Below are 25,718 nucleotides of genomic sequence, written 5' to 3' on the forward strand. Positions count from 1 at the left end.
TATAATAATGCTTCCTAAAATTGCTATGAATAAAGAGTATTGACAGTCATCTATAAGGATACTCCTTCGTTTATGAGCTGAAAAGAATTGGTAGAAGAGTTATAAATTATAAAACAATGGAATCAATGGATTAACATATAGGTGATCTGTGCCAGGCAACTCGGATGTAATATATTAAGCCAGCATTGCGAGATTAAGCATATTTAAAGCTGATTAATTTGCAAAACGAAATAGCTATGGGACCATCCTTGGACAATGAGATATCAAGAATAAAATGCTGCCTATTCAGCTACTGCAATATTCGGTGCTTGCACTATGACATCACACACTACACAACATACACAGAAGGTCTCGACGCTCAAACAAGTCACATTAATTTTAACATCATTTCTGCTGGACGTAACCTGTCCCCTCCCATATTTGTAGCGGGGACACTAACTCATTTTTGCCCACTATTTTTGGAACATTGGAGCCCTTAATTACTAGCTAATTACTTGCCCTCAATTACTAGTCGCTAATGGACTTTCCCACTCCCTTTTGGTCATATGGATGATTTTTTAAATAAACCTGCTCCACACACAAACAACTTTACAGGAGTGCCAGGCAATAATTATCAAATTTTGTTTCATATACTTTATAATCCGACACATTGAGGACTTTCTTCCCATATTTCAAGAAAAATCCAACATTTCAGTATGAAAAGCCATTACGTTCCCGGGAAAACAGAAGGTTCGACAGTTGATGTTGACATTTCATCATTAAAATTAACAATATTTCAAAACAGAACCGTGATAAAATGTCAATCAAATAAATTTCTTTATTTCGAGAAAAAACAATGTAACATTTTCGGGGGGGGGGGGGGGGGGAATGGTTGAAATTTCCAACGTCCAATTTGAGCCACTGTAATGTACAAAACTAACATTCTTCTGGGGAATATCCTAGACCCCACCGGTTTCCTGCACCCCTACCCGCCTTCATCATTGAGATGCAAACCGACTCTTATGCTCCAGTGCACAACCCTACTGCTAATACTGCTGCAGTTTAAACTACTGCGACACATTATTTTAGTAAACTAACTGTCGAGACCCTAAAATGAAGGTTGGGCGGGTGGGGTGGGGGGGGGGGTTGGTGGTGGGTAGCGGTGGGAAATATTATTCATATATACGGTGAACGTTTTTTATTATTAGGTGGCAGCATCCTAGAACGGGAATGAGAGTCTAACTGCCAATTAATCAAGACGTGTTAATAATTGAATATATATGGTAAGTTTTAATGTTCCAAAGTTTGTTTCACTATGACGTCTCATAAATTACACAGGACTGATAACCACCCTTAAGTTTTCTGCAAATGAGCGGTCGCGGTAAAATTGACATTTGAACCAAATACTGTACATAATACATAGGCCTAGCACCAAGCGAGCTGTTGTTAGATTCACCTTGCACTGTTATAGCCAATGCGGCAGACCTGAAAATGGCCAAGCCCATTATAAAGTTTGGCACAATACTCAATAGCGGTGCATGACAGCGAAGATAAGGTTCCCGTCAAAAATTTGTTCTTAAAACAACAGAAACATGGCAGTAGATTCGAAGTATGCTGATTTACCAGGGATTGTAAGTATTTTAGCATATCAACATGGTACCGCAACTTATAATGAACATGCATGTAATGATTTATCAAATCTCGAAGTGTAAAATTACAACCGAGGCTAATGGCCAGCCTACAACTGTAGTGTTGTAATGGTAAAGTCAACGACGTAGCCTAATTAGGCATAGGCTTAGACTAGTTGCGCTAGCCTAACAAACCATAGAACAGTCTCAACGCCCAAAGTAGTTGTTATGGTAAGGTTATGTTAGGCCTACCAAACTAAACATTGACTAACCGTTTCTCACTTAGGCCTACTAACTACCAAACATTTCCAACAATGCTACAGTACAAACCTGTGTGTCAGTAGCACTAGCAAGAGTTTAATACAGTAATACTACTAGTAAGCCTACACCTGGGAATGAGAGTACAGTAGCTGTTGGACTGCAGACATTGTTAGGAAGCTGAAGTCGAACTTATATTGTTTGTTTATCTACTGCTGTGGCTAATTACATGACTTTTATTGAGTGACTCACAAAATAGAGAGGTAATATTAATAATGTTTACAATAAATGCTAGCCATGGCCTAAGTTGACATTGGTTTGTATCCTTCAATATTTAATCTAATGATACTCTGATCATGCGTGTGTCTTAAGTAAGGAAACCAAAATCTGCGATAACATGTATTTGAAAATAAAATAGTTTATAGTCTCTACTTAGATTAACACTGGCATTTTGTTTTCTACCTCAGGATAATCAGCCAGATGTCTATGAAACTGAAGACCTTCCAGAGGAGGATCAAAACTATGAACCTGTAAGTACAATAACCTGCATTGTAATAAGGTTAAAAGAAATAACAGTGGCATATTTGTTTAGTTTTGTAAAGAATGATATTTTTAAGAGATTCTTTGAAGCTGAATGAATTCATTGCATATTAGTCCTTGTTTCACATAATGTACAGACTTCATTTACTCATTTATGATGTACTTTATACTTTACAGACAGATAGAATTATGTATTTCTTGTATGAAGTTATTAAGGTTATACTGAGAGTCCACTTAATTGGTACTTTGTGTTAAGGAACTGAAGCAATACAAAAGAAACCAAAGGATAGTAAGTACCAAGTTAACTTACCCAAGTATCTTGTGATTGGGACCCTTATGGGACACCCTTCTTTATTTGCAGGTATGTAGTCAGGTATGTATGTTTGTGTGTATGTATGTATGTATGCATGTATGTATGTAGTTGCATATGTATCAATATGGATTATTCTATTGTTTGTTTCTTTCAGGATGAGTTGAGTAGTGAGAGTGTAGAAAGGTTAAAGGTCAATACAACTGAATCCTTCAACAAATTCAAGGATGCCAACGTTGTGTCAGGAAACAGCGGTAAAAGTTACATTTAAAATTTGTAAATTTGCTTTCGATAATATTCCATCAATATTTCACTTTGCTTAATCCATTTGTTGCATTCTTAGATTAACATGAATAAATTCAGTGTAAATGCAATTGGTCATGCAAAAGGGTAGCCCAAAGACTTGTGTCTCAAATATGAAATGACTGTATGGTCGAATAGAATGCTGTTATCCCACATTATAAAATTTTGATTTATGTGGGGGCCATTCATAACTTAAAAGAACAATTTTCTGTGATAGAAACAAGAGTGGAATCCGTAATTTCAATCAAGCAATGAGGATATGTTCTCGACAGTACATGGTTGTTAAATTATATGTCCTATTCATATTTACATGTCCTATATCATATTGTTGTTCCCTGTGATATAGAAAAAAACAATGATTTTTGTCTGTGTGTTTCTGGAATACCTTATGTAAATAACTATTTGTGCATTTTCTTCTGCAGACTTCTCAGACAACATCAGTAAGCCCAGGAGGACAGGTTACATTGTGCCAAGGACAGAATATGAAATGGTAGTTAAATTTCATCACCTTCAATGTGCATCTACTTATGGCTGGAAAAGAGTGTGATCTTTAAAATATTTTACCACTGGGAGAAATATTCATGTAATTGCATGTATACCAAGTAACATAAGTTTTCATTAATGTGAGCTTTTAGGTCAGGTCAAGTGCTAGCACCTTCTTCCTGTCTGTATGTAGTATATCTGACATTGTATTATGATGCTACAGATTCATGAATAAACATATGGACTTGTTGAGAAGCCCATGTAACTACTTGTGTGTTACCTCTCAAACTCTCATATTCATGACCATGTATAGTACATCACACTGGATGAATAATTCATGAAACAAGCACATTGTTTGGGTTTCAAGGCACATTCATGTTACATCATGTAGACAGGATTGTAAGTGTTGTACCAATACCAAGTAAAGTTTTGACATTTACTTACCATGATAACTCATTGGTTTACATTGTATATATATAGCTTGAAGATGGTTCCAGTAAAGAGACTCCCGTTCAGAAATATCAGAGATTACAACACGAAATTAAACAACTTGCGGGGGAAGTAGAAGAAATTCAGGTATTCCAGTTTTGAATATTTTCATTACATTTTGCTGAATATTTTGCATTCTTTGAATGGAATAATGTGTATTCCTTCATTTCTTTGTTATTTTCACAAAGTACTAGCATTCTTATAAATATTAGTTAAGTTGTCCAGTGTTTTGCTTGAGCACTTCATTGCAATTTGGAAGGTATTTACCATTTATGGAAATTAAAGATTATTCATCAACAACGGTATCAACAATACAGCATGATCCTTTATCAAATTGTCTGCTGTTAAGAAATGCTGTGATAATAGTTTGTTTCTGCTAATTTTATAATCTTCTTCTTTGTTAGAAAACTGTTAAAGATGAGAAGGCATTGACACAGCTTTCACCAGTTGGATTATCTGATCAGGTGACAGGTTTACAGGAACAGCTGTTTGATCTCCATCTAGAGCAAATCTTAGGAACGGACGCAGTAGTGGAACTATCAGACCCTAAGGGTGCCATCCCTAAGTAAGTAGCTCACAGAAGAAGTAGACAAACACTCAGATAGACAGACAGCTGGTATGGTAGAAATATCCCTCACCAGGCATGCATCAACATCAAAGCAGATACGTAATACAGCTTAGGCGAGCAACTCTCTAATGACAGATGTACAGTAACTACTTTGCAAATAATGAGTGGGGGAAGTAGCTACTTTGTTCTTCTTCTTTTGGTAATGAGCTGACGCAGGGCAATGTATCAGCTATTTGTACCAGCTATTTAAAGCGCTGCATTGCATCCAGAACATAGTACTACAAAGATTTGTATATGGTTGAGTTATTTTAGTCCTGAAATACAAAGCAGCTCCTTTATTTGGACACTAATATTGTTTATTAAAAAATCCAAATAAATTTGAAGTAGTGAAGCAGAGGGTAATGCCTAAATGAAGTTTGCATTTCTGTTATATTAATTGATAATAGATTGTTCTTGTTTTCACTTTTTGTCCGAAATATATAATTTCTTTTCATTTCAGAAAACTCTTTAATCAGCTTGACAGCTACAAGAAACAAAGCTTGGCAGCATCACAAGAAGACTCAAGCAAGTCTAAGCCAGCTACTAAGGATGGTCACATGACCTATGAACTTTACCATTATCCCAGCAGGGATCAGTTTGATAAAGTCTCCAAGGTAAGTACATGGCTCCATCTTGTTCTGGGATCAACTGTTTATGTAACATTCTTTGATTCCCATTCAGCCTCCACGCATTTTCTTGCATTTCTTGGGTCCCGAAAATACTTTCTTCCAAGCAGCTGATGTCAGTTGTTCAATATGTAATTCTGTTACTTGATATGTAAATCATGTTATGTTGGGCATGCTAATGGATACAGGACACACATTGTATGAAGTGTTGAACCACTCATTACTATATGTATTCAATGCCACTGTGTACTTCATTACTTTCCTAGGCTGCTGAGTTAGAGGAAAGATTAGCTCGACTTGAAGCTTTGTTGGGTGGAAATCCAGATAAAGTTGTGAGTATGATTCAATTGCTGCTATATCTACTAATTACTATAAGTAAAAACACTGGAAACAAATAAACAAGACGTATAGACTGTATCTTGATTAAAAGTTCCTTCATTATTCTATTCCTATCATTCTCATTTTTTGGACTTATCATTTTTTCACAATGTATTCAGTTAATGAAAGATCATAATAGTTTAAAAGTTTTAAGCCCTTTATGATATCTTTTGTTTCATGCCTGCATCAATTTGAAACATCCATGTGAGGTGTTTAAAGTTCAAATTAAAGCTCTTTGTTTTAAAACTATGTATGTAGTCTGTGTTAATATCATGTAGATCTGTAATACTCTTTGTCCACGCTAATACAGAGTTCTTTGCCTTTCTCATCTACCATAGTCTGTGTAAATATCATCTAGTGATACTCTATATGATAATGTGATACTGTATTAGTGTGATACTCTTTGCTAATACGCTAATACATGTTCTTTGCCTTTCTCATCTACCATCCCTTTAGTCGTACGTAACAGCTGATACATCTTCCAAGACTTTACTGGTGAGTACTTCAACCAGTTTGGTGACCTCTGAGATATATTCATTTATCAGATTGGAAAGTTTTCTTTTGTCAAACAAACTGTTCAGGCAATCTAATAGAATTTCTTCATGTGAATTTTAGTTTACAAACATTACCATATATGGCAGTCTTTAGCAACATTATAATCTTCATCGTATAAGCACTCTATTTTTTTAATTTGCAAAGAGTTTTCAGGTGAATTTTTTAGGTGTTACACAAAAGGATACCTCTCCGTGCCTGTAAGTGCAAAGTTAGAAGAAATTCTGTGTAATGGTTTCTTTTGGCGGCAGGTTTCGTCAGTTTATGAGAAGAAAACCTCCATTCTGAATGGAATATTCTTGTTTGTTGATAGGAATCCGTGGAGAGTCTCCAAGGTCAGGTGTCTATGTTAGATGTTAATTTGTTAGACCACACAGAGGCTAGGATACAGAACTTACTACAGAAGATGGATCAAATCAAGGAGAAATCATCAGAGGCAGAAGAAGGTGATAAAGACAGCAAGGTCAGTACAATACAGCAGTCAGTACCCTTACATATTAATAGTACATGCAATGTAAGCCATACATATTAATAGTACATGCAATGTTGGCCTTACATATTAATAGTAAATGCAATGTAGGCCTTACATATTAATAGTACATGCAATGTTGGCCTTACAGATTAATAGTACAAGCAATGTAGGCCTTACAGATTAATAGTACAAGCAATGCAGGCCTTACATACTAATAGTACATGCATTGCAGGCCTTGCATATACATGCAATGTAGTCCGTACATATTAATAGTACATGCAATGTTGGCCTTACATACTAATAGTACATGCAATGCAGGCCTTGCATATCAATAGAACATGCAATGTAGGCCTTACATATTAATAGTACATGCAATGTAGGCCTTAGGACAAAAGCTCTGATCCTATGAATTGTTGATATTATTTATTAGAGCTCTATCTTTCCTGTATAGATTTCACTTTTATATGATATCATTACCAAGTGGGACGAAAGCTCTGATCCTATGAATTGTTGATATTATTTATTAGTGCTCTATCTTTCCCTGTATAGATTTCACTTTTGTATGATATCGTTACCAAGTGGGACAATGTCGCTGATTCTCTTCCAAAAGTCGTGGACAGACTAAAGGCGCTTCAAGAACTTCATGAACAAGGTACTCTCTTTTAAGAGTATTTAATCTGTTGTTAACTTGAATTAAGGCAGGCCATGTAGGTAAATATACACTACAAATGGTACAACTACAACAAGAACAAGATTAGTTATATGTAGAATGATGTAAACAATGTCAGCATTGTAATGTTAACAATTCAAAAATAACAACATCATGAATATTATGAAGACCAATAGCCTTCATGCACCATCAGCATTATGACATCACAACATGGTCAGTAACATATAGAACAATATAAACAACATTTATACAATACCAACACCATGACATTAGCAAAGGCAACGACATAGAATGATACAGTAGCATCTAATAACAAACATGTTAAGTCACTATGTGATGATTTCATTTCATGTGAGTTACATATATTGTTAATTCTTATAATTGTTGCTCTTGTTTGTCCTATTTCATGTGGCTGGCCTAAGTTGCATTCAATAATTATTACCTCTTTGTCATTTCTTCAGCCCTTCAGTTCAGTCAAGCTCTAAGTCAGCTAGACACGGCTCAACAACAGGTCACCACTGGTCTACAGAACCAGACGGCCCTTCAAAAACAGGTATAAAGATCAACCCTGTACAATAATAAGACAAAGATTATGTAAGGAGGAGAAAGTGTTCCACACTGTTAGTTGCAAACTCCATATCAATGTCTTGTCCCTGACTTGAAATTTGTATTTTATAAGTATATGGTAGATTTATCCTTGAAATGTGATTCATTTGGAATATTTGCCTAGCTTGCAATGTTCTCTTTGCTTTTAATTTCATTTAAATACAATTCTTGGAAAAACATTGAAATGATTTTGGATAACTCCTAAAAAAAAATGGGATAAAATTTTCTCTGCCAAGTGGAGATGTGAACACCCTAGTAATACATTGACCACATCATCAGTGTGATGCCAGGTGAGATGTGAACCTCTGCCCTCCTAGTAACACAATGACCATATCACCATTGTAATGCCAGGTGAGATGTGAACCTATCCCCTCCTAGTAACACAAAGACCACATCACAATTGTGATGGCAGGTGAGATGTGAACCTCTGCCCTCCTAGTAACACAATGACCACATCACCATTGTAATGCCAGGTGAGATGTGAACCTATCCCCTCCTAGTAACACATTGTTAGCATCATCAGTGTAAACTCTCATTTGTTTTCCTTTCAGCTCTCTGATTCATTTGCAGCCAACATGGCTGCCATTGAAGCCAACTGCAAAAGTCTGGAAGAGAGGTTTAAGAAAATACCCACAAAATGAAAGAATAATGTGTTGTAATGAAATATCTCTTAAAGTTAAATATTGTGCAGCATAGTGCATTAAGCTCCAGTGAAACATTGTAGCCATCCAGTAGTCCCTAGAGGTAGATCAGCAGCGTCACCATCCTGGAGGGGATCACCATCCTGTAAGCGGATCACCATCCTGTAAGAGGATCACCATCCTGTAAGCAGATCACTTAAATAATGTTCGGTAAAGTTGTGTAATAATATTTAACTTAAATATAGGGTATGCTATTGCTGGGTGTGCAATGCTCTTATTTTAGTTTGCTTTTGTCTTTAATAAGATGAAAAATATGAGGAGCTGGATTTAAACCAAAATGGTGGCTTTGGTTTTCATATTCTGCTATGTAGTTATTGTGCAATTTATCAGTGTTGCTATTGCCCAATGGATAGGATGTTTGGAATAAAAATATGTCTCATGTATCATGAAAACACATTGTGTTATTGTAGGCTGAGATTCATGTGCTGACAAACCCGAGTACAAACACTACAACAGGGATCACAAGCCTCAATGCCTACAGGCGGCATACAATTGGAGGATATTACCTAGCACAAAGGCTGCTATTTGCCATAAAGTTAGATTATTCTTACAGTTTTTATTAAATCCCAATATTGTTATTGACATAAAAGTATTTCAATTTAAGAACCTTGTCTACTTACTTGTCTACTTAATACAAATGTTGTCTCGTAAGGCTCATCTGTTTTATGGGTCTCGCAAGGCTCATCTGTTTTATGCTTGGACATTTTAAATTGAATTTATGCTAAATCAGTAAGATTGTCTTGAGGTATGTCAAACAGTTTTCTGAAAGAGGTATTATAGTAACAAACAAGCTGAAAAGATGGACGAAAATATGTGGCTGAAATATACTTCTTAGGCTGGACAGACATTACTAAGCATATGGTATGAATCAGTCTTGCATGTGTTGGACTCTACTACAGACCTATAAGTGCTGTATGGTAAAGCTAAGAATTGTTGTATGGTGTATTGACAATATCAAAGTGCGACACAGATGTTGATCTCCAAATTCTCGACTGAAAAGTCAAAATTATGTTAGACAGATATAGCAGATATATCTTATTATTAGAAGTGTGAAGAAGATTTAATTTAACATAAGAGGCCAAATAACTTCTGCATTAATCTTAGGTAAATTAAACAGATCATAGTTGTAGTGAGAGCACAATTCTCGTTAGTGTGAGTTTGTGTATCTAATAATGCATTCTCTTAGTCACTTTGCCAAATGGCTTTGTTAAATTCTTTATTAACTAGTTCATAATGGAAGGGGGTAAGTTCTTTGTTTTAATTGTGCTATTATTTATGTCAGATGGTCTCTTATTTGAAGGTGTCGATTGTTTTAATAAAGAAGCTCTTACATCAGATGTTTCTGCCATCTGTTTGTTATTTATTGAATCTACTGATTATTAAAAACATCCAGATTCAGAGGTAGTTCTCATCAAGTTGTAATAATTGAAGTGGAAACCTTTTTCAACAGTGATTTGGCAAACTAGCAACTGGTAACAGTCCTTCAACCTTTTCTATCTTACAAGGCGTTAGCTTCTTAATGTGAACTCTTGTACCAATCTTGTAACAATTGCAACTTTTGGGATTGGGGAGGGTTGATTTGGGGATTTTGATGGGGGATGGGTATTGGGGATATGGGAGGGGTGACTTGGGGATATGGGATGGGTGAGTTAGGGATTGGAATACGGGAGAGGTGAATCTGGATTGGGATGGGAGGGTGACATGGGGATTGGGATGGGGGAGGGCTGAATTGACAAGTAAACTTGTTAAGTTGAAAATGAACAATTTAACCAGTTAACCTGACAAGAGGAAGGTTAAAGATTGCATTAATCTTTAGAGAACTATTTCACTACTTGAAAACAACAGAACATTACTACAAACTTATATCAACGTCAAACATGCTAAACAAGACACAAATAAACACGTGTACACTAAAAACAATTTCAAATATATATACATATTAGCAATACAGGTAGTAATTGAAAACAAACAGGAGTAATGAAAGTTTGATTTATGCAAACACAGCAAGATCACCGGGAAACAGATAATAACTTTCTTGGGAAAAGGAAAAGAAAGTGACACTAACAAAGTATCAAACTATGTGTCCTTGTGGTTAAGACAAACTAGAAAGATTTCTTATGTACACATCAAAGAAAATAATACATATCGTATACAAACTATTAATAATTCATAGCTAAAGAGAAGTTTTAATTTGGTTGCAAAAGAAAACAATTGCAGAACAAGCAACTGGAAATCAAAATAGTCCAAACAGCATAAGCAACTACAAATATTACAAACTTGTCTATTTGGAAAGATTAAATGATTGACATGAATATACAAAGGAAAATCAATATATGTTTAAATATGTTAACCATCATGGCTAATAAATGTTGCTTTGAAAATTGTCAAAAATGTTTTTATTTTCATAGGCAACCTTAGCACGAAGTCTTGTGTACTAGACATTACTGGCCTCGGACTTGCACCTAACATTTGGTGCATTGTATTCCACTTAAAGTGTATGCAATATCTCTGGCTTACAATTGGCTAGAGATATGTTGCCACCATTGTTGTAAAAAAACATGACTCGTGTCACTAAATTTCCAAAGTACTGATATGATGAAGACAGGTTTGTCCAGTCCCCCCCCCCCACCCATAGACATAATAGAGTGTCTGGATCAATTGACTCCTTTTTTGATGTTCGTATAACAATTCTATTTGCGATATGAAGCCAATCTCTCCTTGAACCTATTTTTGACTACCGCCCTCAAAAGTACGATTTGTTTACCGTACTATACCAAATAGTTAGTCTAACGTTACATATCGCTCGTCCCACGAAACTAAGTCCACACGTCCGATCGTTTAAAGGTTTATTCTTCTGCTTATCAAGGAACTTTACTATTTGGAATATTTAAAAGCAAATGACAGTTGAAAGGTAAAAAGAGAAGATCGAACCTGCCATTGACATTTCTTTCGTTTTCTTTAGGCCTTGTAAATTGTAATCTATATCTCCAGTTCAGATACCAGGCACTCCCAACACTACACCTCAGGTAATGACGTTCCCCCAACCTACACAATTGCATTTAGCCTAGTATTAGTACTTGGTAGCCTACTCTTCGCCATAAAGTAGTATAATAATAGTAGGCCTACTAATTAATTATGATTCAGGCTTTTCACCACGACACACTTTGTGCCCAACTTAATAGTCCCCCACTTCTATATTTTTATAAAGTGAGGCAAAGTAGATTAGAACGATGAACAATAGTTTGTCCATGATTATTATGGCTTAGGCCTAGGCCGTTAGACCTACTTAACAGGACTGAACTGTGGACAACAGATCCAGTGTATAGCCTAGGCCCTAAATCTATAATATACAGATGTATTACCTACTGGTCTAGACCTAGTTTAAGTTATGCAGCATTGATAAAGTTATTTCATGCTGGTTGATCTGCATGATTATATCAAGGGACTTGATTACATCTTGGACAAACACACATACACAAATATGCAAAGCTGTTTAGCAGCAAACTTTATTACACAATAAGTAGTAAAACTGAATAAACATTCTGTAAATCTATTCATGAACCTAAAGTCCCACCAATCCTAGAGGTTCTTGTTCCAAAAATGAAAAGAAAAAACAAAGAAAAACAAACTATTCAATAATATTAATTATTAAATTGTACACCATTTAAATTACAAAGATATTCAGGCATAAAATATTGTATGTAATGTTTTTCCAGCTCTTTGATTGGCTTAACAGTCCCTAAATAATTGTTTGCATGCATAGCTTCTTCTGAACTCTGTTGTTGAATTGCTACCAGGTGTAAAGATGGCCATGCTCGTCCTGTAAACTATCATATGGGTGTAGGCCTATTGTATGTAACAAAAATCATAACATCAAAGGTTGCTGTCATATTATTGACAAAAAGTGCATATATTACGCTGCCATTCTATTGTTTTGGAATCTCTTAAGGCTATCATGTAGCCTTATATTTCAGCCGTTGTTTACATGATAAATATTATGAAGTTGGACAGTTCATTGTTACGATTAATATGGGAAGCTAAAGTCTCCGATACACTGAACAAATGAATTTAGATATCACTTTAATGTATGTTCTTTCCACATTGTGAGCACAGTGACTAAACATATGTCCATTCATACCACAGTATTCTCTTCCCTGCCATTTGCCTTATGTTTTTCAGTCCTTCTGAGCATATGACTCAGTTATTGTTTTCTGTGTCTTGATGTTGTCTCTTCTCTTCTTTCGAATCTTGCAAAGGAAAAGCCAGCAAAGTCAATTTAAGGCTATATAATCTTACTGACAATTACCCTACTGTACAACTACATTATCCTACTGACAGATACCCTAAAAAAAAAAAAAGTTGAAGGTTTACAGTCTTGTATGAGGCTAATGCCACCTCACATGACTTTACAACTTAACCCCTGGTCATTGGTAACTTGTCACACCCACACACCAAAGTGTGCACAATTCAATCAATCTCTCCTGGGGCACCACAGTGCACCACAAGCACGTGTCCCCTGGGGACTTCCCATAGGGTGCAGCCACAAACCGGCGCACGCAACTATATTTACAAGTTACCTCGCAGGTCCCCATTTATGCACCTGTGAAGAGAGGCAATGGAGATAAAGCGCCTTGCCCAAGGACACAACGCAATGATCTGGCCAGGGCTCGAACCTGTAATCCTTAGATCACAAGTCCACTGCCTTAACCACTTGACCACAACGCCCTCCTAAGTACTGTATTATAAAATTGCCAGATCTTGAACTCTTACATAGTGAGCATTAGATGCTGGTCATGTTTGATATCTGGGAAGTTTTCTTTTATGCCACCTGTTCCTTACTTGCCCATGCTACACACAGTATCCATTGGTGACTGACCTCAATTACAACACATTAATTTCAACCTCTTATCTTATTATTTATTTTTGGTTTCGATGATAATCGTAACCATTGCATTCATGATGGTGTCTGTGTGAGTGTGTTTGGGACGCCCAGCTTGTAAGCTGTCTATTATCTGAAGAACACAAGGCCAGACAAATTTTTTATTTGGTGTGTAGAAGTATCACACTGAATACAAGAAGCCTATTGTTTTTTCAGTTTTTTTTCAAATAAGCTCAAGAAGGGATTGTTGGACCAATCTCATATCTTGGTGTAGGATTACCACATTGAGTAGTAGAAGCCTATTGTTTTTTGTGGAGGTCAAAGGTCATTTGGGGTCACCAGGTCAAATTGTGAAAACCTTGTAAACATGATAGATATCTCAAGAACAGAAGCTTGGGCAGACCTCATATTTGATGTGTGGAAGTACCACATTAAGTGCACAAAGTGTATCGTTTTTGGTGGAGGTCAAAGGTCATTTGGGGTCATCAGAAGTCAAATGATCAAACGTTGTAAAAATTATATGTTAATATTGGAAGCTTGGGCAGATGAAGGTGTATAACATTGAATAAAACAAGCCTATTGATTTTGTAGGAGGGTCATTGGAAGTCATTAATTGCCAAACATCTACTTTATTTCCCTCTTACCTGTCTCTCTGTACTAACGCACCTTCCTAACCATAATATCGCAAGGGAAGCTTGGACAGATCGCATATTTGATGTGTGGAAGTACCACATTAAGTGCACAAAGTGTATCGTTTTTGGTGGAGGTCAAAGGTCATTTGGGGTAATCAGAAGTCAAATGATTTGTTAATATTGGAAGCTTGGGCAGATCGCATATTTGGTATGTATTTGTACCACATTGAGTACTTTGAGTACCACATAGAGGTCAATGGTTGTTTAAGCCAGGTGTCAAACTGTTAAACCATGTTTTATATAATAATAATATTTCAGCAAGAACAGATGTCATATTTAGTATTTTGATGTATCACATTTAGTACAAGATCCTGTTGTGGAGGTTAATGGTCATTTCAGGACAGCCTGTGTCATTGTGAATTTATTGTTTGTCACATCACACTGCTATCACTGTATTACTAAGATCAATTATGTTGTACACCCTCACTATACATTGCATCAGATTCATGAAGAAAACTGCTCATGTTACATCATTGAAACCAATGCATTTTTGCATTCTGGTTGTTAACTGATTAGTATGTGACATGAATGAGCCTCTCTTCAGACTATTTAAAGAAATTGTCAATAATGCAGAGCTGCACTCTTTAAGCTTCTTCCTACAGAAGCTGCATAGCTCTGTTACAATAGGCCTTGTATTATAGTACTTCAGCTACCATTGTGGAAGTATACTTCCTGGTGGTACGCACTGCCGTGGAGTCAACGGTTTCCCTACTGTACAGTGAAACTGCACACTATTATGCTGGTAGTCAGTCTTTGCTGTGTTTGTATTCAAACAATTTGTATTATATGGACAACATAACTGCTTCCAATTTGATTGATGATAATGTGTTAGCTATCCATATCAGTCTTAATTGCTAGCAGACCTTGTAGGATTCAATGAAATGCTTTTTGTCGAAAAAAGAAAGTTACGAATAAAATCAAAATATTGAGTTGAACACAGGAATATTTATGTATAAAATTCTCTTTAATATCAAATGATAGAAGCAATACAAAGTAAACACATGTAACTAAAAGATAAAATTGGTCCAGATATATTCCAGTTTTACAAAGGCAAACATTTTTCAATAGTTTAGAGTAGACATGTGTAAATGTATAGATCTGTTAAAGTTACGATTTAGAATATAAGTCTCTTTCCCCACAAACCTGCATTTGACTACATTGTTAATACTACTTCAGTAGCTAGTCACTTGTACTATGATGATAGCATTTACTCCCTACACACACGTTTTGGAGGTAAACATACATACAGTAGTGTATACTACATAGAACTGATATAAAACACAACCTGGGTAGAATCAAGCACAGTTATACAACAGGTGGCAAGTCTAACCTTCAGAATACCAAAGAGTGTTGCATGGATGGTGACATGTTATAATATATTACATGTACCTACCTGACCAGTGTAATGATGGCATTAACAATCTGTACAAACACACTTGGCAAAGTAATGCAAAGTTGCCTATTTGTTTTACTATGTGCATTGTGTATTTACTGTACATTATATTAAAAATAGAAAAGACATGTATAAAATGAGTGGAATACGTGTATTTTATGTAAATATTGAGTTCAGAGTTTTACCCTAGATGTGTGCATTACATGGAAGTGAAATACAGTATAAAGTATGTGTTTTTATACATGTTTACAACAGCTTGGGTTTCTAAATCTATGTGTGGCTATGTGTATCAAAGAATAATAGCGGATGCCTCAAAAATGTTTCTACTTTCTACTCTATCATTTAACAAGTACTTTCAATGAAATGTTGTGTATTATGAGAGTATTAATGCCCCATACAAAACTAATGAAGAAAGTTAAATAATATTTTCAAAACAATTGTTAAATGTACATTTTAACACTGATACATATGGCAATTGTTGGTTAATTTGGAATGGAATCAATAACCAGTCTCCCATAAACATTCCCATGGCAGCAGGAAACTAAGCTGAATGGATCCCTCAGTTAACTCTGTGCAATCTAATCTGGAGTGTAATGTTTACTTGGAGTACTATGGTACTGGGAGTGAAATTTGTTGACATTTAGGGACCAATACAGTCAGCAGTGTTCACAAGATCTCACCAGTTAAAACCGTGTAAAAGCATTAATTCCTACTCCTCAACGTGCAGGATAACTATGAGTATATTCGTAAACAGTTCTAGATTTATTTGAGCTGTGAATTCTGGCATTTATTCAATTTTTACTTTAGCAAATATATACTAGAGTGTTTTATTTGTATCAGTTTAACTCTACAGTCCCTTCTTGGATGGACAAAGGAAAGTTGCCTGAATTTCTTTGTACGATCTGCCTGGTTCACTGGTTTCTTCATGCCTTCAGTATATTTGGCCTGTGCTTCTTGTGGTGTTATTTGGATACCAAACACTATTTAAACAGAACACATTGGATGTCTATAGCTATTGCTGCTGTAAGTACAATAAATCAGATCCTGTATTAAGAGCAGCAGTTGATGTTTGGTGAAGGACTACAGTATCATTAACTAGCCAACTGAATGTATAGTACTGACACCAATATAGTGTACAAGCAGTACAGTAATACTTTAACCTATAGTGTACAAAAGTGTATGAAACAGTGTAGGACATAGTACTACAGTAGTTGTGCATGCTACTGTGTGTTAATTACTGTGTCCATAGGTTGTGACATCTTGATACAGTACTTACTAACATGTAGCAATAAACAACACTGTAGCACTGGGAGGTTGATATGAGGGGTTTGTACCATTCTAGGAAATGGAGGAAATGCTTGAAGAGTAATTATCATATGTATTAATCTGATTAGTAATCAGGGATCAATGGCATGCTAATGGTATGAGTAAAGTAGTATAGTAGTAGTAATCCAATGTGTTGATTGTAGAGATTGTGATCTGTTAACTACCATTCTGGTTTTCAAGGCTAAATAGTTTGTATACAGTAAACACTCAGTCATACTTGCCATCATACTGAGTAGTGTATACACATGTACAGTAAGTTATTTGTACACCACATTTTGATAATGAGACAGCACTAAATTGGTGCTCAAGTTCTGAGAGAGGACAGCCCTAAAGGAAAGGTGAGCTTGTCAGAGGACAACTCTAAAGGAAAGGTCAGCTAGTTAGAGGACAGCCCTAATGGGAAAGCTCAGGTTGTCCAAAGGCATAGCCCTATTGGCAAAGCTCAGGTTGTCCAAGGGATAGCCCTAATAGGAAAGTTCAGGTTGTCAAAGTGATAGGCCTAATGGGAAAGCTCAGGTTGTCCAAGGGACAGCCCTCATGGGAAAGCTCAGGTTGTCCAAGGGATAGCCCTCATGGGAAAGCTCAGGTTGTCCAAGGGATAGCCCTCAAATGGGAGCACGGGTTGTCCAAGGGAAAAGCAAACCTTCTTAGAAGTCAGTTTTATTTGAAAGCTTGCCAGTAGTTGTCAAGTTTGTCTTTGGTTTATACTAGAACACATATTCTTTGTAATTGACAGTACAGCCTGTTTGTATCCTTGAAATGTAAATTCTGGTAGTATCTTCATTCATATGTAAAGATAGTAATAATGTAGCACTTTGGGTCAAGTTTGGTAAAGTAGTAAGTACTGACTCTCCTTGACATAAAAAATGCCGTAACAATTCACAAGTTTCAATAATCATCATTCACTCGGTATTTAAGTTATATTCAAATAATGAACACAATTCTATAAAGTTTGGATGATGCTACTTTTTGAATAGTCACATTAAAATGTGTGTGGGCAATCATTGATGACTCAGCAATTAATCTTCAGATGATGGCCAATTCTAGAAGGATGCGTTAGTTTTACAAAATTGTAGTAATTCATAATCTGTCAGAATTAAACTGTCTTTGTTTGCAACCAAAAACACACAGTTGAAAACTTGAAATAAATTGAGAAGTGAACCATTGGCTCTTGGAGTTTGCTGTTGGCCTTTTTATCTGCAGGAATCACTTGTATAGTTGTGAACTTGTGATAACTGGCACATCAACTTATAAATTAATTCATGATTAGCTGAAGAAATACTTCATTTTGGTATCCAATAAATGCCACTATAAGGTATTTACACTGGAACCCTTGGTTGATTGATTGACATGTTGTATGGTCTAGTCCTTCTTTCATCCCTTCTTTTGTTCCACCTGCTTACTAATGACAGGAATCCTTGATACTGACCCTCTGAAAATGTCTCTCATCATCACCTAGCCGAGACATTTTGAACACACAGAGGTACAAATGTGGCTGTCATGTACAAATAACAGACAGCTGAAAAAGATTACCATCCCCAGAAATGCCAAGATGTACAATTAGATGTAATAAAAAAAAATTATATTAAATAACCAAAACTTAAGAACGTGAAGTAGCAAGACCTCATTATTGGATTTACTGTAGGCAATAAGCTTTAAATAACTGTATAAAATGCAATAGGCCTATTGTTCTTTAATTTGCAAGCGAGGAAATTAATATACATGATGATGATAACTTAATGATTAATTTGGCACAACCACAGAAAAAAAATAATTGAAACTATTATAACAATAATTAAGATGTTGCCATTCCTTTGTTAAAGCCTTGTTTTAGTTTATTGTTTGGTGGAGACCAAATTTTAAAACTTTGTATGACTCTGGAAGAACTTGGCAGTAGCCAATGATACCATAGCTTGATTTGACTAATTTTATTCAAATTATGATCATTAATGTTTCTGATTAATTATCCCATTTAGAGGGTTTAATAAGTAGATCCAGGCAACCTTAAGTCTGGAAAATTGATTCCAAATTTCAGGTAAAGAATTCTGTTTGGCACATAAATCCTATAATTATAGTATCATTATGAATTAAATGTTGGTTGTATCCATTTGAAGTCAATTTGGCACTTGTCAAGAACACTGGTCTCTAATTTCAGTAATTCAGTTTCGCAGTGCCTGGCTGCCCCAGAATCTTTGTTTCCATGGCAAAATAATGTTTTTTGCATGATTGATGGTGATAATTACTTGCAGCTTTTATTACAGTTACATGCATGATCAACAGACTGTACCCATGATGCATAGATTAAATAAGTAATTAGTTCAAACCTTTATAATGTTTAATGTATTCAAAACTTTCATCTGTTGTATGGAAATGATTTTACAAGGATAATCTACCTTGCTCCCCCATCAGTTGGCAATCATTTACTTGTATGAAAAATATTTCTAATCTTGTGCTTAAATTGTATAGCACTTCTAGCATGTTGTGAGTCAGTGAGTTATATACTACAAGGGAGGATTTTACAGTAGTGTACAGTATGACCTCCTCCCATATAGGGAAACAAGCATGTTGTGAGTTGCATACTATACTGTACTAGGGAGGCTTCCTACTGTACAGTAGTGTACAGTGTAACCTCCTGCATATAGGGTAAAAGTTAGTTGCACCACTGCTATTGAGTTCAAACTCACAAGAGGTACTTCAACGTACTAAGCCATTATGTGTATCCATTGGCTGCTGTATCAGCTATAGTATAAATGTTCAGTGGCCATATTTAGGTCTACCAGTTATCTAGAGCTGTACCATGTGCTTGTGTTAAATATAGCATCACATACTTATCTAAGTGTAATTAGTCATAGTTTGGGATCTCAAGATAGAATATTTACTGTTTACTTTGAAAGACACAGTTCTAAGTTCAAAATGTGTGATATTGAGTCCCTTGTCATAGTAGTGTTGACATAATGTATCACTTGGAGGAGCATACATTATGCAGAGCTCTCGGTCATCTATAGCATGATGCTATCAGCTGTAAGCCTTGTAAAACATTTCACATATTTGTAACATTCTATCAATTTGGGATTTAGAACACACAGCACACTTTAAAGTATTATTCCTACAGTAGAGGGCCTCAAATGTCATGTATGTAAGTGCTCACCATTTTTCATTGGGCTTTAGAAGAAGTATTTATTAGCTAGCATGAGTTTAATCAGGGGATTAGTTATATACAGAATCAATGAACTATTTAATATTTAACCAATCATTGCAAGATTGAACATATTTTAGGTTTGTTGAACAAAATAACAAAAGGGGAAAAAACATTCAACAGTATACTTCCAGCATAAATGAAACAACAACAAAAATGAAACAAAACAAATGTACAGATCTTATGACATAGTCACTTACATTCAGAATGATCAGTAATTACAAGTTTGGTATCTTATTATTGATCTTATTCCATCTTTGTGGACTGCTGCATAGTATCAATGGATAAGAAATTTACCCTCAGTCTTAACAGGTGACTAGTTTTTCAAAATACTTAAGCAGATCCATGAAAGCACAATTTGCTAGTGTACATCACAGCAGCATAGCTTCTGTACAGTAAACAAGGTTGCAATGAAGAACAGAAACAGACACATGTCATATTACAGAAACTTAGGTCTGTATCACACAAGAAATGAGTATGGCATTAGATCCAGATTGAAGATCCCCTGTAGATTACTCTATACAGTAATGCTGTACAAGAATATTATTTGACTTGAAAAAAATATGTTTTCGGCTTTTTTACCAACTATTGTACTGTACAGTCAAGTTTAAATTGCTGGCAATCTGGTTTGTTATGAAAATTAGCAACTTGAATAGTAATTACTTCCTATTTTTCCTAAACCCTGAACCAATATTATAGGACTAGGACACATGCTCCATGAGTTAAAGTTGAATTCACCTTATTACAAGTAAAATTCATGAAGTTGTATATAGTACTGACAACTATACTAAACTTCAAGTAGGGACTCAATACAAGTCTGCACTGAACTAACAGAATCTATTGTTTAAATCATTATTACAATTAGGATCTGATGATATTTATTAATGGGTCTGTGATGTAACTACTAAAAGGTTAATAAACCACTGGTAACATTGGCTTTGTGCCTTAATTGTACAAATGTGAGGAAAAAGTACAGGGAAATTCCACTTGACAGTTTTGAGGAACCCAAGATTGACTTTCTGTGTATGTGTTCAGACAGGAAACACTTAAATTGCTGTAGTTTCTTTTGTAGGATTTCTGTTTTTGGCTGTTTAAGTCTGAAAATAATCTTGTAACTAGAGTATATAATATTTGATGTTATTAGCCTTTCCTGTGTTGTTGGAGGATTTAGAGTTTCTGTGTAATATTGACATGTTCTTTTTGTGCACCTGCTGTATTTTCAGTAAACTGGTCTGCTACCAGTGTAATATAGTAGGTTTCAGATATGTTTAATGTGACATGTTACAGTATAAATTCATAAGCAGTGTTGAGTCCCTGACCTTGTATACTTCCTGATATTGCCCAAGTCTGCTTAACCAGGCTGAATACAGACTGCCCTGAACTCTCTGGACTGTGTCCAACACAATTGATGTTCTGCAGGAACTTCTGTTGGCTCTAACTTGTTCAAAATCAACATTGTTACTGTCTGTTTGGTTTGGCTGACTGCAAACAAATGCAAATTATTGTGAAGTCATGCTGCAACTAGGAACTTTTCCAAGGAAGAATCAATGAATTTCACCCCATTCTCACCTGTCATCCCTCACCATAAGAACCCAATCCACCTAACCTATGAGAATTGGCAACATGTTATCACTTCTCCTACTCCCAGTCCTCCCCCTTCCCCACCATGCCATTGTCTGGCTCATAGCCCACTTCCTCTTTCAGATCTACCATTCTGAAGATTTTCAAATGTATTCTTACACAGGATTTTATTTACTACCTAAAGTAGGCAATTACGGGAAAGTGGGTCTGTGTTATAAATGTTTGTAACTTAGCTGGATTGTACTGCATACAGTATGTTGAGGGCAGACATAGGTGGGTAATTTCGTTCTTAAAAAACCCCTAAACCTGACAAGTTGTGATCTTTGCAATTTGTTATAGTCCTGAGGAGAATCATACCAGTTAATCAGGTTATGTGAAGGCAAAGGATTACTTTCATCATGGAACAGTCTTGACCTCCTCTGACTATATATTAACTGTGCCAAGATATAATAAACTTATACAGACATTGGATACTGGGATTGTGATTAAAGGCATAATCTTCAGTCGGCTACATAGTCAATGTGTATCTTTATTATCATATTTGTCTGGATGAAAGTAGCATTTACATAGTTTTTTAACTGAACGATTCACTATATCACTTTAAAGTATTTACCAGAAGGTTTAGCAAGGCAGGAAATCCAGAATGGCAATAGACTTTCATTATGGAAGTAATAAAGAGTTTGATAAAGTAGGCTCTGACAGAGTCAATATCCTCCAATGGAATCACTGATATCACAGAAAATCTAGCTTACAAAGGTGTTTCCCTTCAATTTCATTCTGATGGATGAACTCATTAAAACTTAAGCTATCGTCCAAGTTATGATGAGGATTTTGTAGGCAATAGTCACTTGTTGAAGTGTGTTATCAAAGATTAATCAACTGTGCAATGCATAATTTGTGTCAAGTTGTGTGAAACTGATACCACTTTTAGCCTCTCTATGTAGCTTTAAACCTAACTGATACTACTTTCAGTTTTGGTGTTGAACCACCGGCCTTCATTAAGGATCATGTGTACAGATGTGACTGTGTGTACTTGGTACATTTATATGTTACACACTGTATATGTGAGATTGTGGTGTGAAGTATGAACATGAGATATATATGGTAGTGTTCTACACTCTCATTAAAGGTGTAGTGGTATTAAAAACATTTTTTTTATACAAAAACCAGCTTCTTTAATCTCCTTTTGAATTCAATTTAATAATATTGCATACAATATGATTAATTTGTGTGATATTGTGACTTACTGATATCTGCAGGAAAGAACTGACATTACTGTTAGAATATTGGTTGTAGGTACAACCACACAAGATAAGCAAGCACTTACCAACTACAATTTATAATGTCAAGTATTTAACAATCTGTCTGGTTGTGCAAAATATACCTAAATTTATACAGTAGTAGGGACAATGGTCTAACTGTTACAAAGACAGAAAAGAATTTCATTCTTATTGGAAGTTAGGCAACAAGAACATCTTCAGAAAAGGTCTTTTGGGAAATTGGGACTCAGCCAAAGTTTATCTGTAGCCTTTTCATCTCGCTAGCTTTCAGTCTATTTAGTCCCCTCCTCCTTACTGGTTGTTACAGGGCAAAGGTGGGTCTTTGACAAGTTTCTGAAAGGACCTGAGGTACAATCTGATGACCTTAATGGTACAAGTGATGATTGAGAGAAGAGGAATTGTTTGATTGGCAGACAGGTAATTATGTGGAATGGACTGTGGATATGTTTACAGTACAGATCAACATGCTTATATGTGGTGTGTGAGCCTAGGCTAGGATTACACAGTATTGTAATATGTATGTACCAATGATGTGAATGACCTAGTAAACACCCAGTACAACCATCAGAGGTGTGGGCTACATAGTATTATTGTACACACAATAGTACAAACAGCAGAGATGTGGGCTACATAGTATTATTGTACACACAGTAGTACACACAACATAGATGATGGCTACATAGTATTATTGTACACACAATAGTACATACAACAGAGATGAGGGCTACATAGTATTATTGTACACACAGTAGTACAAACAACATAGATGAGGGCTACATAGTATTATTGTACACACAGTAGTACATACAACATAGATGAGGGCTACATAGTATTATTGTACACACAGTAGTACATACAACATAGATGAGGGCTACATAGTATTATTGTACACACAGTAGTACATACAACATAGATGAGGGCTACATAGTATTATTGTACACACAGTAGTACAAACAACATAGATGAGGGCTACATAGTATTATTGTACACACAGTAGTACATACAACATAGATGAGGGCTACATAGTATTATTGTACACACAGTAGTACAAACAACATAGATGAGGGCTACATAGTATTATTGTACACACAATAGTACATACAACATAGATGAGGGCTACATAGTATTATTGTACACACAATAGTACATACAACATAGATGAGGGCTACATAGTATTATTGTACACACAATAGTACAAACAACATAGATGATGGCAACATAGTATTATTGTACACACAATAGTACATACAACATAGATGAGGGCTACATAGTATTATTGTACACACAGTAGTACAAACAACATAGATGAAGGCTACATAGTATTATTGTACACACAGTAGTACTAGTACACACAACATAGATGAAGGCTACATAGTATTATTGTACACACAGTAGTACACACAACATAGATGAGGGCTACATAGTATTATTGTACACACAGTAGTACAAACAACATAGATGAGGGCTACATAGTATTATTGTACACACAATAGTACATACAACATAGATGAGGGCTACATAGTATTATTGTACAATACTTTCTTTTCCCTTTCTTTTTTCTCATATATACTATAGTGTAGCTATCCAGTGGAAATATCCCACTTTGTATAACTGTTGAAAGCTTTAGCTTGTTTAATATGATTCAGTCATTCTGTTAGGAAGAGAATTATTTTGGCAGTTATTTTGGGATCAATCACTTTAAACAGGAAACTATTAACTGAATGATGGTTCAGTTATTCAGTAAATTCTCCACTCATGATTATGCTCTTATCATTGATTCTTTTTTGTCATTACTAACAAAGAAAACCAGTTATTGTACCAGCTGTAACTTGCTTTAATGTGTTGCTGCCAATGCTCCTTTCAACTTATCTTCCATGTGGGAACTTTTCCCTACCAAAAACTGCTGCAAAGAGTTCCCCTAGATCCTTACATTTTCTTAAATATTTTTACCCTGCTTGAAAAGTCCTAATTTCTGCACAAAGTATTAATGCTTATTGGGATCAGTAGCAAATTCTTGACTCACAAATATCTCTAGCAAGTACAGTCAGAACAAAAACCCTGACAATGATTCATACAAATTAGTTTGCTTCTGATAAGTAGTTCACAAATGATCAAGATCCTTAGCTTTGGTGTCACCCGAAGCCCTCTGGAATCAACTTAATGAAATAGGCACGGAAGTACCTAAAATTAATTTCCATTAATGGTGTCTACGATAAAAAAACTCTCAACGTACAAAAGCTTTGCTCTTGAATTCAGAGATTGAACCAAATCACGATGCATGAAGATAGAGGAGCATTTTCTAGGAGTTGAAATAATGCCTGAGGTGTATTGAACCAAAGTATTAATTAAGCATATACTTTGCACTTTGCACTTCTGTCTGTGTTTGCCCCTAGGAACTCTGCACATCAATCAATCATCCAATTGTCTTTGTCTGTTTCTGGCCAGAAAATTGATAGTCTTTGTTCTTATATGACAATTTATAAAATCCAGTTTGCAGGGAAAGTAACCCAGGTTTCCATTGGCAGCAGTTATACCATTGCAGTAGTACCGCAAATGGTTTAGTTGTCACCAACGTAGAGACACATAATATAAATTGTGATACATCTATGTTAATGAGAACAGTTAGATTCTGGTTTGTTTAATGCTACAGTACATGTAATATACAAGCATCAACAACTAGTATATTATAGCACCATGAAGGAAAACAAGGGAACTAATATAACAGAGCCCTATTGTAGCATAGAGAGCCTATATCTACACCTGCATACA

At 35.6% G+C, this 25,718-nt stretch overlaps 2 protein-coding genes across 7 annotated transcripts in view; both read left to right on the top strand.

The window, feature by feature from the left end:
• Nucleotides 1-1,379: 1,379 nt before the first annotated feature.
• On the top strand, nucleotides 1,380-9,939 carry LOC139958930 (dynactin subunit 2-like). Its single transcript, XM_071956381.1, has 13 exons — nucleotides 1,380-1,610; nucleotides 2,333-2,395; nucleotides 2,873-2,969; nucleotides 3,441-3,508; nucleotides 3,982-4,077; nucleotides 4,395-4,555; nucleotides 5,058-5,211; nucleotides 5,490-5,555; nucleotides 6,058-6,096; nucleotides 6,467-6,616; nucleotides 7,175-7,277; nucleotides 7,757-7,848; nucleotides 8,453-9,939. Exons 1-13 carry the CDS (start codon nucleotides 1,572-1,574, stop codon nucleotides 8,540-8,542), a joined length of 1,218 nt encoding a protein of 405 aa, XP_071812482.1. The 5' UTR covers nucleotides 1,380-1,571; the 3' UTR covers nucleotides 8,543-9,939.
• A 1,423-nt stretch (nucleotides 9,940-11,362) lies between these two features.
• LOC139958927 (rho GTPase-activating protein 15-like) overlaps nucleotides 11,363-25,718 on the top strand; it is a 74,530-nt gene continuing 60,174 nt past the window's right edge. For 4 of the 6 annotated variants that reach the window (XM_071956376.1, XM_071956374.1, XM_071956377.1 and 1 more), the window contains exon 1: nucleotides 11,364-11,513. The gene's annotated coding sequence lies outside the window, so the exon portion shown is untranslated. Of the gene's footprint in view, nucleotides 11,629-25,718 lie in introns of all 6 variants that reach the window. The other 2 variants (XM_071956372.1, XM_071956373.1) reach the window with 2 other exon arrangements.

The sequence above is a fragment of the Apostichopus japonicus genome, chromosome 18 (genome assembly GCF_037975245.1).
Source record: "Apostichopus japonicus isolate 1M-3 chromosome 18, ASM3797524v1, whole genome shotgun sequence".
Classification (NCBI taxonomy): domain Eukaryota; kingdom Metazoa; phylum Echinodermata; class Holothuroidea; order Aspidochirotida; family Stichopodidae; genus Apostichopus; species Apostichopus japonicus.